The 14,886-nt window shown below is 40.5% G+C and overlaps 1 protein-coding gene across 1 annotated transcript; it reads right to left on the reverse strand.

Annotated features, from left to right (window-relative positions):
• Positions 1 to 5,451: 5,451 nt before the first annotated feature.
• On the reverse strand, positions 5,452 to 11,839 carry LOC116061537 (C1q-related factor-like). Its single transcript, XM_031315798.2, has 2 exons — positions 10,916 to 11,839; positions 5,452 to 7,802 (listed from the first exon to the last, which is right to left on the reverse strand). Exons 1-2 carry the CDS (start codon positions 11,561 to 11,563, stop codon positions 7,623 to 7,625), a joined length of 828 nt encoding a protein of 275 aa, XP_031171658.1. The 5' UTR covers positions 11,564 to 11,839; the 3' UTR covers positions 5,452 to 7,622.
• Positions 11,840 to 14,886: the final 3,047 nt, after the last annotated feature.

The raw sequence follows: 14,886 nt of genomic DNA on the forward strand, positions 1-14,886 counted from the left end.
CCCCCAGTGCATTTACATTTTCCTGTGGGCCCTTTTCACAGAAGACATCTTGACATGTCACAGTAGGAAAAGTACACATGTAAATAATAAAATTAATGATGGCTGCATTTAGCTGCTTCATTTCAGTGCCCCGATCAGGGGTGGAGCAACTTCTCAGATCTTTACTTAAAGCTATAGTGTGTACTTTCTGTGTCCCCCATGAGGAATTCTAAGTAATGACGCAGTTGCTAGTAGCCAGGGAGGACACAGAGGATTAAAAAAACATGAATGACTCTTTAGAAGAGGTAATTATCTTCACTCGATTTTCTGCGTGCAAAAGTCGCCAGAAGACACCAGTTTCTGAACATAGCCATACTGAGAAATACAGAGAGAGTTTTGTGGAGCTGATAGTCTTATTTAGCTTTGTATCAACTCATTTGGCAATGGATTGAATGTAATGAACGTTCATTAATATAAAAAAGTTACTACAGCTTTAAGTAAAAATAGTAATACAGGTAAAAGTACTATCAGCAGTAAAGTATTAGCGGCGATCTTTATTTATCTATATAATATAATTATTATCACCAATGCAATAATGCATGAGCAACATTTTTGTTCTTTGTTGGAATGTATAATCTCCAAAAAGATCAATCTTAGAAAAACATTTCTGTCTAGAATTGAGTTTTGATTTAGGTTTTTGTAATTTTGTTAAAGCACAAATGGACAAAAAGTGCAATGATGAAAAACCCACAAAGCCACTGGTGTGCCCACTCCCCCTTGGCACAACAGGTCACAAATGCAGCTCGACACCAACGGGTAGAATAAACTGGCCTGAGCAACTGTAACGACTTTAGTGTTCTTGAACTATGGCATCTTGTGTCATGCTCAGGAAGAGGCACTCGCAGCGCCTCTGTAGCCCTTTGTCAGACTGCATCCATGAGACTGCGGTGAGGTGAAGAGACAGGCGACACGCCAGCGGAGCGTCCCCAGCCACATGACTCAGCCTGTCCCTACGTGTTAGCCCCGGCTCAGTCAGGGCCATGAGGGAACAAGGCCGTTTGTATTGAGTCACTGACACAGTGGACAGTCCCCAGATCAAGCATGATGATGGGGAAGAAAGTGGAGGAAGCATGTTGTCACGTTCTCCCAAGGAGTGCTAGGACAAGGGGAAATGTTCATGGGTCCATACATGCAGATTTGCTATAATGCAAGGTGAGGATTTTGCGCATGTAGCTCTGTCTGTCCTCCATCGTCCATTATGTGTATTCATCTCGCATGCCACACAAGTTATATCAGTTCACAATCTTAGATGTTGTATACTAATTAAAGGTACCCCGTGGAATTACCTTGTAACAAACAAAAGGTGTGTTTAAATTCAATGTTACTCAAACGCATTGTGTGTCTCCTTGAGCTCTAAAAAATGTGATGAATGCATTTCCTTCCTCATAAAACATTTGCAAAGCAGATTTTTTAAGTATTTATGTCCGGCATTGTCTATATCCATCTTTACTAGCTTGCAGTCTTCCATTTCACCTGCCGTTGTTGGCACATTGCTGCTTATCTTGGCGTGTTGCTGCAACCTTTAGATCAGTGGAACAGAGTGAAACAATTGGCAGAAGTGTGTACCCTGTCATCCACGTGCGTCCTCGTGCACGTGCATGGGGGCCTCATACAACGGTTGGAATGATATCTTACGTAAACTAATGCAAAACGTGTTGTGCCTTATCCTACGAATGTCCAGCAACACAGGCGATCAGTGCGCCTGCCCAAGCCCCTGCAATGCAGAACCTGTTTAGGCAACAAAACTACTTGGTTAGGTTTAGAAAAACATGGTTTGGGTTAAAATAAGTTCATTACTTAAATAACGCATGTGGCCAAAAGAATACAGCTGGTCTAGAGGCTAGGATAAATCAGCTCTTGAGCATTTAACAGTAAGCCTTAATGGCAGTTTTAAAAAAAAAACACTGCACCAAGAGAGCTTATCACAAATGCATATCTCCCCTCTGGTTTTGCTGACCACTCTGCCATAAAGCTGAGACAACTGATCAGAGAACAGCAGCAACTGATGAGAGCATTGTCCTTTTCACAATACAAGCAAGATTTAAGGTCTCACAAAGATCAATTACAATTACATCAATCATGCCGTTTACTGTATTCATTGAGATTTTGAAGGCATGATATACCAGGTGTCCGTGTTAACAGAGCCCTCCTTACGCAGGCGTGATGGGATTGTTGACGTGATTGCATATTTCTTTTATACCTACCTTATTTAGCGATGTACAAACATGCCACTGTCTACAATGCAAGTCCACATTTGAAATGAAAACTCTGACATCTTTGTTTATTACAGTCAGTAGAAATTTTAGAGAGGTGCTAGAAGTATGCTGTATTTCAGATTGTAGCCTGAAGGATGAGTTCAGCTTCAACACTATTTATTTTTAGTAATCAACATGATATATGCAGGCTTGTGGTGAGATAACAGGTCTGAAGAGGATGGCAGTGCAGCTGGAAAGGTTCTGTTCAATGTCAGTAATTATTGACAGCAACAGTGTTGAGAAGACACAGCTAGCAGCATGGCTCTAGGGATGGCAATGTCAGTCTACCAATCGGCCTGGTCCAGATTGAAATATCTCAACAACTACTCGATGGATTGCCGTGAAATTTAGTACAGGCATTCATTGTCCCCTCAGAATGAAGCCTAGTAACTTTGGTGATCCCCTGACTTTTCCTCTAGTGCCACCTGCAGGTTTTTCTTCTAGTGAAATGTCTAGACAACTATTGGATGATTTGCCATGGTATTTTGTACATACATTCATTGTTCCCAGATGATATATTATATATATATAACGACTTTTATGATCGACTGTCTTTTCCTTGAGCATCACCAGCAGTTCAAACTTTTCACTTATCTAGTAAAATATTTTAATATCTACCAGATGAATCCTCATGAATGTAGTCTCGTATTGCTAGACCTATCTCCACAATGCTGGGAAGTAAGGTCTGGCTACACCACACATCAATTCTGGGATAGGAAAAAAAAACTCTGGGTTGTGTGCATTTCTTTAAACCAATCACAATCGTCTTGGGCGGTGCTAAATTCCAGACGCACCAACGGTGGCTCTGTAAAATGGTCTCGGGAAGGAACTTGTGTTGGTGCACCCCCGCAAAATAAAACGCCACATAAAAAATTAAATGAAGTTAACTGTTCACACAATACAATAACATGAGCTATTTAAATTACCTTGATACATGGTTAAACGTAATTTGCTCTTACCAGTGTATCGCTGTGTGTACTTCGTCCATAGTGATCCCCGCCAAATGGTCCCAAAACATCCCAGTTAGATAGTAAATGTAAATCTTTACAATCATTCACAGAAAGAACCAAGTGTGCCTGCCTTGTTGCATGATCCAAATTTTCTTCAAAACTTGCCATTTTCAGCTTGTAGCTTGCTAGCTCGAAGTTTGTTCTTGTTCCCTGAAGAGAATGGCAACACACAGAGAGCGGAAGGTGGGGATATGGTGGGGATGCGTTATTATGGAACCCACGCAACTTCTAAGAGGGACCCGCCATTCAGTAGCATTCACATGCTACTATTGGCCAGGCATCTATGCTTACACAAGGTAACGGAACCCTGACCAATCGGCTATCCTAACCTTAACCACTCGAGGTATATGCCTAACTCCAAGCAATCGGGCTGCTTCGTAGGGCGGGACTTGCCTAGAAATTACGTGGGCTCCATAATAACGCGTGGGAATATGTCCCCCACCTTCCGCTTCCGCATTGCCACAATTACCCTGGAAATGTACTTCTGTTGATCCAGACTATCATGAATGTGATCCCCTGACTTTTCCTCTAGCGCCACCATGAGGTTCACATTTGTGGTTTTGAGTGAAACGTCAACTATTGGATGGATTGCCATAGAATTACATACATTCATGTCCTCATGAGGTTTAATTGTAATAACTTTGGTGATCTGATAACTTTTCATCTAGCGCCATCATCAGATCAAAATTTCACTTTCTCCAATTCTTGGCTTTCTTACAGCAAAATACAGTAAATGACATTCCTATCAGCCCTATTTGTACTATGTGTGTTTAGTGCTGATTACAACTCTGTACTAAACTAAGATGGTGAACATGCTAAACATTACAACATAATAATGTCAGCATTATTATTGTGAGCATGTGTAGATTTTTATTCGTGTTTCCTTTGGGTTCTCTTGTGTGTACTTGCTGTTTGTGCCATGCCAAACCTATTAAAATAACTGACGTGTCACAATTTGTGCTGCCAAGTTCTAGTCTTTGTGTTAAAATCGAAGTAAACATCTTCTTAGGTGCCCGCCCACACGAGTAAAACCATTTGTGCACGTTAGTGTGGGGAAAGGCTGTACATTTGTTGGGAGGAAGTATACATGAGCAAAAAGGGCAATTTAGCTTAACAATTAAAGCATCTATCTCTAATTTGGATCTCCCCTGGTGAGTTAAGTGGGGGACTCTAAAGATAACAACACCAAGGGCTTATTAACGTCACTTCAGACATTTCAGAGGAGGTACTCTCTCCAAGCCTAGCATTCTCCTGTCTCATTGAAACTTATGACACATGCAGGGACACACATGCACGCTGACCCGTACACTGACCCATACTTTTACACACATGGACCCACAAACTTGCACACACATTCTGCAGTAGCCCGATAAGCCTCACGCCTCATGAATTGACCCCTGCAAATGTCAAACTGAAGCCATCTCAGTTTACTGATAGGGAGTGGGCGGGAGTGAATGAATCAAAATTTCCGTCAGTTTTGTTTGCATACGTTGGAGATTACCTAAATTAAAACAAGCTTGCAGAGACATAATCTTTCAAATCCTTCTACTTAAACATGATGAAAAGAGGTACAGTAGAAAATCTCAAACTATCCCCACAGCCGAGTCCAAGAGATGAAGCTTATGTCAACAAAAAGCAGCTTATAGCACTTCTCAGAGGAATACTTATCTTCAAACCTTGGGCCTGAATAAAGTCAGGGAGGACATGAGATGAAATATTAGTTATTGATTCAAGGGTCACATACATGCCAGATGCTGTTTCATCACATATTAAAACAATGGCTCCATAGTGTCTTGTTGGGTTGGTTGTTCAGTTAATGTCACCATCAAAACCAAACTACCCCGAGGAGGGGGTTTGTGTCACTTACATAAGCACAATAGCTTGAGTAAGGGATCACCCAGTTGTGCAGGATGAGGAAAAGACGGTGCCTGCCAAGAGAATTTCTCTATGTTTTACGCAGAGGCTTCCACAGATGGTTTTAGGCTCACCCCTGTTTTTGTTATGACTCTGACCTCGATAAATGGCTCTTAAAAGGATTTGTGGATGGCTAAATCGGGGTTCATTTTAATCTATGCAAGATGATGAAATCAAAAGTATTATTTGCTAACAGAAAGTCCTTCCTGGGAAAATGAAAAAACAAATGAATCCCGCTGCATTTTTATTTGACTCTTTTCACTCATACATTTTGAAATGATAAATGCTGTTGAACTTCTTGTCTCTTAAGTGTTTTTATATAAGAATGTTTTTGGTGCATTTGTTTTGTTTTCTCCCTGAGGGCTTCAGGAAAAGTACAGATGTTGCAGACTCTCGGGCAATGTTCAGTTCCGAGGGTTTCAGCAGGGAAAGCTGTTTCTCGCTGACCTGGGGCATTTGTCTTTGACATTGTGACATGAAGTCTCTAATTTGACGATGTGCTCATGGACCCTGCAAGGAGAAAACAGCCTGTGCTAGTGCTCAGCTGCCCCCTGGCTCGGGTGACCTCTGCTTAGGCACGGACCTTCAGTCTTAATTGTGTCTGGAGGAATTCTGCTGTCTTTAAGACAAGCTTAAGTTAAGACCAGAGTTGAAAAGCAGTTAAACAGACAACAGGGTGCGCTAGCGCTGCACAGTGTGGCAATCTAGTCTCATTATTTTAATCAACTGTATACTATTAAACCAGTTTACAGCTCAAACAAATGCGAGCTTGAGAGGTAACACTGGGATGGCATTCACTTGTATTTGCTTCTGTGAATAAGTAAATGTGCATTTTAACAGTTTACATTTCTCGACACCCTCAAAACCTTAGTGCTTAAACTCTTAACTTTGTGTTTCAACTAAATAAGAGACAGTTTTGGACCCTACAAGGCCCATGTCAAAGGCAAACTATGTCCAAAGAAATTCATAATATCAAAGTGAGCTTTTAAGAAAACAGAAAAATATATTGGTTTTTACAGTTTACGCCTGGAAGCTATTTTCCTGTCTCTGACACTTGTGTTGCCGTCACAGCAGAGCCTAATTTGCCCTCGATTACTTTCCAACACTGATCTAAGCTTTGTCATGATATGTTAACATCCGTCCCCTGACTTTTTCGCGCTAAATCTCCACACACATTAAAGGAAAACACACATCTCTCCTTTGATTGTGAAACACAATCATCTCCCGCTTCATTTGGCATTTAACACAGCTGTGATTTCTTGTCCCCTTTCCCTCAGTGATCATCTCTGCGTTGATTGCCTCTCGCTACGCTGGCGTGGCTCTCGTGTGTAACATTTACAGGACTAAAGGCTGGTTTCACTGGAAAATTAGAGATCAGAACAGCTGATTAAGAAATAGATTACATGAGTGACATTAACCACATAAGGTGTGAGAAGATGCAAAAAAAACAAATCATGGACATTAAAAGTAAACGCAACAGCAATAGATGTTCCTTAAGCCCACACCTAGCTATATAAACTTTGTTTAAAGTCACTGTTATCTTTTTATCTTTTGTGGAAACATACAGAACATTTTGACAGGTGTTGCATGCATGATTCAAATAAATATTTACAGCATACGTACATTTTGTGATATAATTGTACAACTATCAATCTACAGCTATATTCTTCAATAGACACACAATATGGTGTATGTACACTACTTTGATTTTGTTCAGACATCAAGATTAAATATCAAATATAATATAACAATATGCAAAAATGAATGGGCTGATATAACATGATTTTCAAAATTATCACACTAAGACACAATACAGTTTGTGACACTGTCTGCCATTCAGAACAACAAGCATAATCTCATTTTGGCGCCCAATATTTGACAAATTAGCATTTCTTGGGACAGAATATATCTCAATGTCATTGAAGCACAACATTTTATCATACAAACAGCATGAGAAAACATAATTTTAACATAAATCTGAACAGCACATTTACAAACACTGCAGTCACCATGACTGTTAGATTTCCAGACTTAAAACTGAAATGACAGCTCAAAAATGATGGTGAGGCTTCTTCACTGTCAAAATTGTTAGCTACTGCACCTCAGCATGACACTTGATATCACTGTCTCTGTTTCGTTGCTTACGTCCATCAGAATAGCAGCATAGGCACCCTGTATACAACGGAACATATGGATGAGGAAGTACACAGTTACAGATAACCACAGATCCACAGCCTTAGTCACTGTATCAATGCTTAAACATCTGTAAAAACAATCTGTCTGTGGATCAGTGGCTATGGGCAACATTAACCTTACTGCGAGAGCCAAGTTAAAGTCAGGAAGTGAACATCTTCTGGCTGTGACCTTTCACCTCTGAGCCCACATCCTGTCCCGACTTCAGTCTTCAGTCGACATAGAGGATGAACCCTGAGAATGTGCTATATTTGTTGCTGTTGCCCCCGTGGGCCTTGCCCCCATCCAATTTTATGAAAACCTCATCGCCTGCATCCAAATGAAGGATGACACTGTTGCTGGCGTAGTCATAACTCTGATCCTGGTCTTGGGCAATGGCGCTGGCCCTGACCTGGAATATGACACATATAAGGAGAGAGGAAGTGAAGAAATGTAAAATTCTGAGGAAAAGTTTACATTGAAGAATTGTTTCATTGACTCTATATTAGCAAAATGCAGTCACGTATCATCAATAAAATGCTAAAATAATTATTATAAATTATTATTATTAATAAGGCTGAAATAATAGTAAGATGACACTACTGAAGTACAGTAGATGATATTGAAACAAATAATTTGACGCACACAAACAAATGACTTGCTGATTCACTGGCTGACATAAGACCACACCTATTTGCCATGTATAGGTTGACTAACAATCTTATTTTAAGAAAAGCATATTTGCAAGACGTGTGAACTGAATTTGAGAGATTGTGTAAAGTCCCCTGTGGTGAATATCTTGTTTTTCTCTCATGACTCAACTGAAAGGGTCAGGCTTGAGTCAGTCTGCCTCTGAGGAAGGATGGCGGTGCATATACTCTCCCTTTGCGTCATGTTCAACTCTTAGATCCACCTTTTTCTGGGTGGACCACTGATAATGTCATGTTTATCCCGAATAGAAGTGTCATCGTGTCAACACAGGGTAATTACTGAGGGTGTTAGATCTGCAAGCATAACACCCAAATCTCTTCTGCATGTGTGTGTAAAAAGGGAAACTGGGGGAAATTACTTTATGTACAGTTATCCCCTCTAAGCTTTCGCTAATGTGTAATGATCTGGGTTGCCATGTTGGCCATTACGCTGCAACTGTGTAATCCCTGCTTCAACCAGATTCTGGCGACAAGTTCTAAACTAAGTTAGAACCAAAATAGGAATGTGGATTTCTAATTAGTGCCAATGCAGAACAAAAGCATATATCAAGAGGCTGCAGGGTCTGAGAAGAGAATTTGAGCCACAGATGACAGCAAGATGGTGGATTTGTGAGACCTGAGGGCAATAAACCGAGAACTCCTTTCCCTCCTTGTGTCCACCCTCAGTGCTACTGAAGCAGCATGATGTCCACCACTGACAAAAAGACACTGACCAAAAATTTTAATTAATATAGTGTCGTAAATGCAAAAAAAATGGTCTATAGCTTGTATGAGAAATGTTGTGATTTTAGCCAGTGACTTGCATAGTAGTAACTAAAGTATCATGACACCACTTTGCCCCTCTTGGACCAATTAAAGACATAATTACTACATATTGTTGTTTTCCTTTTCCCTTTAGACTCCTTATGTATAAATAATACACATTCAGTTATATCATTGTGTAGGTGATCTAATCAGCAAGTATAGTTGGTTTGCATGTTTGCCTGAAGCCATGTTTACATGACTTTTTTGTTTTTAATTGATCCTCATTAGTCACATAGAGACTGTATATTTGTTGTTTATCGGTGTTTTTTGCCCCCAACAGCGCCCACTAGGATTAGGCACTGGTTATGGTTATGGTTAGGGTTAGGGTTAAGGTTAAGGTTAGGGTTAGGTGCCTTGAAGGCAGCGGTCGCAGCGCTGCCTGGAAGGAGCAGTTGGGGGCAAAAAACACCGTTGAGCATATTTGTTTGTGTTTTGTAACTACCAGCATCCACCCTGATAGTGTGTATTATGATTTGTCAGAACTTTTAGTAATACTTTAATTCATTTAAACTTTTAGACTGTAATAGATAATACACTTTTCGATTACGGTAGGTTTATGTAGCTTTATTTATGAAATGTCATAGATGACATTGCACAGCATTTACAGTGTCATTGCCCTTGAAAGAAAGCCGGGGGAGGTAGCTGAAGGAAGTCTTTACAAAGCAATAGTCAGCCAACAGGTGAATCATTCTGATTAAAATATCTAGCTAACAATTCTTCCACACTGTGTCTCTAGTAAGCATCTCTTTTTCTTTTGTTAAAGTTAAAAGTAAGCAGGTTTATATACTTTTTACTTAGTACAGGTTTACTATAATACTCACTTTACATTACCTTTATATTAACTTTTTACTGCCCATTTTAAAATTAAGACAATGTAAGAGAATAAAATTATATTATTTGTGGTAAAAAGTGAAATACTGTATGTGTGTGTTTGGGCATCCTAGTTGATATGATATAGTGTACCAACATGCAGGATAAGGAGTGGGGGTAACATGAATACTGTACCTTCAGTATTCAGTCTAATGCCATGGATGTGGTGTTGTATTGCACTGTAAGTTATTTTATTCTTTTGGGACAAAATAAGACAAATATCTTACAGTATGATGCAGTTCAATATGACAGCAAAATGTGTTTAGCGTGTGGTATCTCGCTATGCAAACTAGTAAAGCACAGACGAAATGGCCACAGAGTTGAACCCACAGTTCTATGAAACAGTCTCCACAAAAATGATCTTTATTAGATTCACTAATATGGCAATAACTGTGTGGCCATTTCACTGGATTACATTATAATGTACAGGTGTTAATGTCTCCAGTCTCTGTACAGTCTGCCGCAACCTGGCTGAGATGTTTGTAGGGAAATGTCTAGTTTCAGATTTACATGGTGTTTAATCAATTTCATCACCTGGGGCTTTAAAGACATTACAACACTATCCATGAGTATAGAAAATGTCAAGATTCGATATTGAAACGCCTGAGCCTGACAGGCAGTCTGATAACCCATACTAGTGTAGCACATCATGGTTCCGTGAAGTTTGTATTTCAAAGGGCACCAGCTTTGAACTAGCCACTACCCCAGGCTGTGTTTTGATGTGTGCAGAGTTGAGATAGCGCTGCACTCCTTCCACTCACTTCAACATGTACATCACTGAATGTGTAATATGCACAGATACACAATCTGGCAGCATGCCACTGTGCATTGTCATTATCTTGGACTATAACACTAGACTAAGTCAGATCTAAAATCACATGATCCACATGAATGCATGACTACTCTATTTAGACTGCAAGCACACTGGTTACACTCTTCCCTGAGCATTTTGGATGCAGGTTCATTCCAGTGTATGATTCAGGGTTCTTAACTCTTGGTAATAATTATACTATTTGTAGGGAGAAATTGTGCTTTTTTTCTTTTCTTTTTTTAAACTTTTTTTTTTAAAATTCAACATGAAATTGTTAAACATTAGGAAGTGTTTTGAGAAGGTATCTGAGCATTTAAAAGCGTTACCCACCAGACTATTCTTGATCAGGTCAGCCCACATGCTGGTGCCATCTCCTCCCCTCATCAGCACATTGTAGATGAAAAAGTAAGTGCCAGGAATCTTACAGGTGAACTTGCCCGTTGTGCCCTCATAGTTACCACCGATATTAGTCACCACGTCATCAAATCGTAGAATATCGTAACCTTCTTGGGGGTTTCGTAGTCCTGCATAAAATGCCACCCGAGGCATGGTGCTGTATGTGGTTGTACTGACTGCCCCTCTACCCCCTAAACCTTGAATCCCTGTCCGTACAATGTCCACACCATCTCCCGGTGGACCCTTAGGTCCTGGTGGGCCTGGCTCTCCAGGTGGTCCTGGGGGTCCGGGCTTGCCTGGACGTCCTGGTTTGCCTTGTGGGCCATGAGCACTGTAAGTAGGCAGAGGTGGGCCAATGCTATGATCACTCAGATCTGCATCGTTGTTCACCTGTAGGCCTGTGGTTGCTGTATCTGTTCCTGCGTGGACACCTGTATCCGACGTGCCCGTGCTGGGCAAAGGGTCACAAACCATGCGGCAGGTACCCAGCATCTCGTAGTGGCTCGCACTGTCATCTATGCCACCTGTGCCAACGGAGCTGACCAGCACAGGAATGAGGACCACCAGAACCAGCACCAGCATGACCCCCACAGCAGCTGCCACCAGGGTCTTCCGCCCGATGCTCAGCCGGGAAAGGGGCTGCGCAGCCAGCGTGGAACTCTCCGGGGTGGAAATGGTGACTGTGGGTAGTGCGTCCACCTGGCAAAACGCAGACACAATGAGGATCTTCAATGGTGGAGATGGTGCCCAGGGAGAGCTGGTATGAGTGTGTGAGTGAGTGACAGAACCGTGTAGGAGAAAGGGAGAGGGAGTGGAGCGAGGGACCGAAGTGATGAAAAGGAGAGAGCGATTGAGAGAGTGAGGAGAGAGAGTAAGTGGAGAGGAGGAGGGAGAGAGTAAGACAGCTAGAGAGGAAAAAAAAAAGATGCAAGGGGAGGAGAGAGTGAGCAACATACACTCACTAACAATCTGAGTCAGGGCTGAGGAGGGCACTTTCCTACTGGTAGATGTGAAAAGCCAGGGGGGACATAATGAAGGAGTGTGATATATAGAGCATAGAGCATCATAATCCATCAATTCATTGGATGATGGAGAAAAAGATTTGAGGGAAGTTTGCTTAGATGAGCAGGATCAACATTTTAGGAAAGACCACTCATGTACTACCACTGAAATGTATTTACTCCATTCTTTTGGCCATATCCTTTACATCTTTCAATAATATTAAATAGTTACCATTGATATGGTGTTGTGCACTCATGGAGGAAAACATTTACCAGAGGACCTCATTTGAGACATCTAATAGTCAGCAGCCAGGTATAGATATATATTTCTTCTGGTATAGTTTTCTTAGTTTAATGTGAGAGTTTTATCAAGGTCTGAATGTGTATATTTTCCTTGCCTGCCTATGTGTTTGTGTGGGTGTGTAGCAAGAGATCTTGTATACTGGCATGATTCCAAGCATCAGTGTTCAGTCAACCTGTGACCTTCACAAAAATGGCAAACTTTTAAAGGGGCAGTTCAAAACTTCTAAGTAAAACTCTGTTATTGTTGCTATTCTATTGGTAACGATAAGATTTTACTCACTAAATTAATTGCTGGGACCTAGGGTTGTGGCAACAACACTAGAACACAAGTGGTCCGGCAATTAAACTGATTATAACCGAATCCTACACCATTTCTGAAATCAAAGGTGATCATTATAACATTATGCAAACTGTGTTGGTTTGCTGTGTATGTGATTTTGCAGTACTGAGTACAGAACTGAGTTTTACTGTGCTGATATGGTATATATTCTTTGCAATGGTTGGAAATGTTTTGTTGAAGAATGGCCTCCTGGTTGTGAATGTTCTATTGCCTACTGTATCTGATGCATGTAAGATGTTAAATTTTTAAAATAACGATTCAGTACATATTCTGTATTAATAAAATAAATCCATTCCATATGAGTTGACTGAATAAACTCATACTTGTCCAAACTCAGTTTGTTGGCAGAGAGGACTCTGCTTGACTCAGGAACCATTGCCAGTTGTCAGTTGAGTTTTTTAAAACTCAACTGAGTTAAAGTGTTATACAGTATTAATGTGTCTGAATAATTCCATGAGGGATGGGTCATGCAAATCATTCATTTTTTATCAATACAAAAAAGTGTATTGAAGGATGCAATTCAGAAGTCAAAAAAACAACAATTTGGATCTTAATAATGGTTTCTATAAAGGCATGCTGTACAGTACAATATGTTTATCTGTCAACTATACACAGGAAACCTTGTACATAATCTCTCAGAAGATAACTAACCTTCAAATAATTAACAGATGTAACCACAAAACAAATCAAGTCACATTGAAGCAAGGTACATAGATGTGGCTACAGTAGGACTGAAAATGTTGGTATCATCCATTGGTGCTAGATTTTCATGAGTAGTATAATCAGAGAGTAGTCCTCCACATTTTTGATGCTGCTGTTGTCACAGGACCTGACAGTGGTACTGAGTCAGACACCTCGAGCAATGCGTTCTTGCTGAGTCTTTCTAGCTGATGACAACATACACTAAATCAGAGAGATGAACACATACGAGAGAAAAGGTATTTTACCTTCTTAAATATTTTATTTAACAAATTCTACATATAATACTGTACATGCATATACACTCACCTAAAGGATTATTAGGAACACCATACTAATACCGTGTTTGACCCTATCCTATCAATATGGGTCAACATTTCTAAAGAATGCTTCCAGCACCTTCTTGAATCAATGACACAAAGAATTAAGGCAGTTCTGAAGGCGAAAGGGATCCCCCACACCATTACACCACCACCACCGCCAGCCTGCCCAGTGGTAACAAGACATGACGATTCATGTTCTCATTCTGTTTATGCCAAATTCTGACTCTACCATCTGAATGTCTCAACAGAACTCGAGACTCATCAAACCAGGCAACATTTTTCCAGTCTTCAACTGTCCAATTTTGGTGCCCTCGTGCAAATTGTAGCCTAATTTTCCTATTTTTAGTGGAGATGAGTGGTACCCAGTGGGGTCTTCTACTGGTGTAGCCCATCCACTTCAAGGTTGTTTGTGTTGTGACTTTACAAATGCTTTGCTGCATACCTCGGTTGTAACGAGTGGTTATTTGAGTCAAAGTTGATCTTCTATCAGCTTGAATCAGTCGGCCCATTCTCCTCTGACCTCTAGCATCAACAAGGCATTTTCACCCCCCAGGACTGCAGCATACTGGATGTTTTTCCTTTTTCAGACTGTTCTTTGTAAACCCTAGAAATGGTTGTGCATGAAAATCCCAGTAACTGAGTAGATTGTGAAATACTCAGACCAGCCCATCTGGCACCAACAACCATGCCACGCTCAAAGTTGTTTAGATCACCTTTCTTTCCCATTCTGACATTCAGTTTGGAGTTCAGGAGATTGTCTAGACCTGGACCACACCCCATAAATGCATTGAAGCAGCTGCCATGTGATTGGTTGATTAGATAATTTCATTAACGTGAAATTCAACAGGTGTTCCTAATAATCCTTCAGGTGAGTGTATATATGACAAAAAGAAATTGACCAAGAAAAAAATCGTCTATAAAACTTAGAACTTAAAAGCACACAAAAAACCCACAACAATCAAATATTTAAGAGTGAAGGTGGAGTAACCACACCAGACCATATATACTGTATATTTACCTTCTCTGTAAAGTGCTGCAACTAGAGCAAAGTCTTTACTTTGCTCTATTTGCAGACTTTATTGCCCACATGTGGCCATTTAACACATTATGTCATCTCCACACAGCATTCAATCCCTTGCTCTCACTCTTCTTGCCCTTGCTATGTGTGGATCCAAAGCTATAGAGAGAGCAAACACACTTTTATATAAAGGTTCAAGACAGCAGTTGGCCTTTAAAGCA

This window comes from Sander lucioperca, chromosome 22 (genome assembly GCF_008315115.2).
Source record: "Sander lucioperca isolate FBNREF2018 chromosome 22, SLUC_FBN_1.2, whole genome shotgun sequence".
NCBI classification, from domain to species: domain Eukaryota; kingdom Metazoa; phylum Chordata; class Actinopteri; order Perciformes; family Percidae; genus Sander; species Sander lucioperca.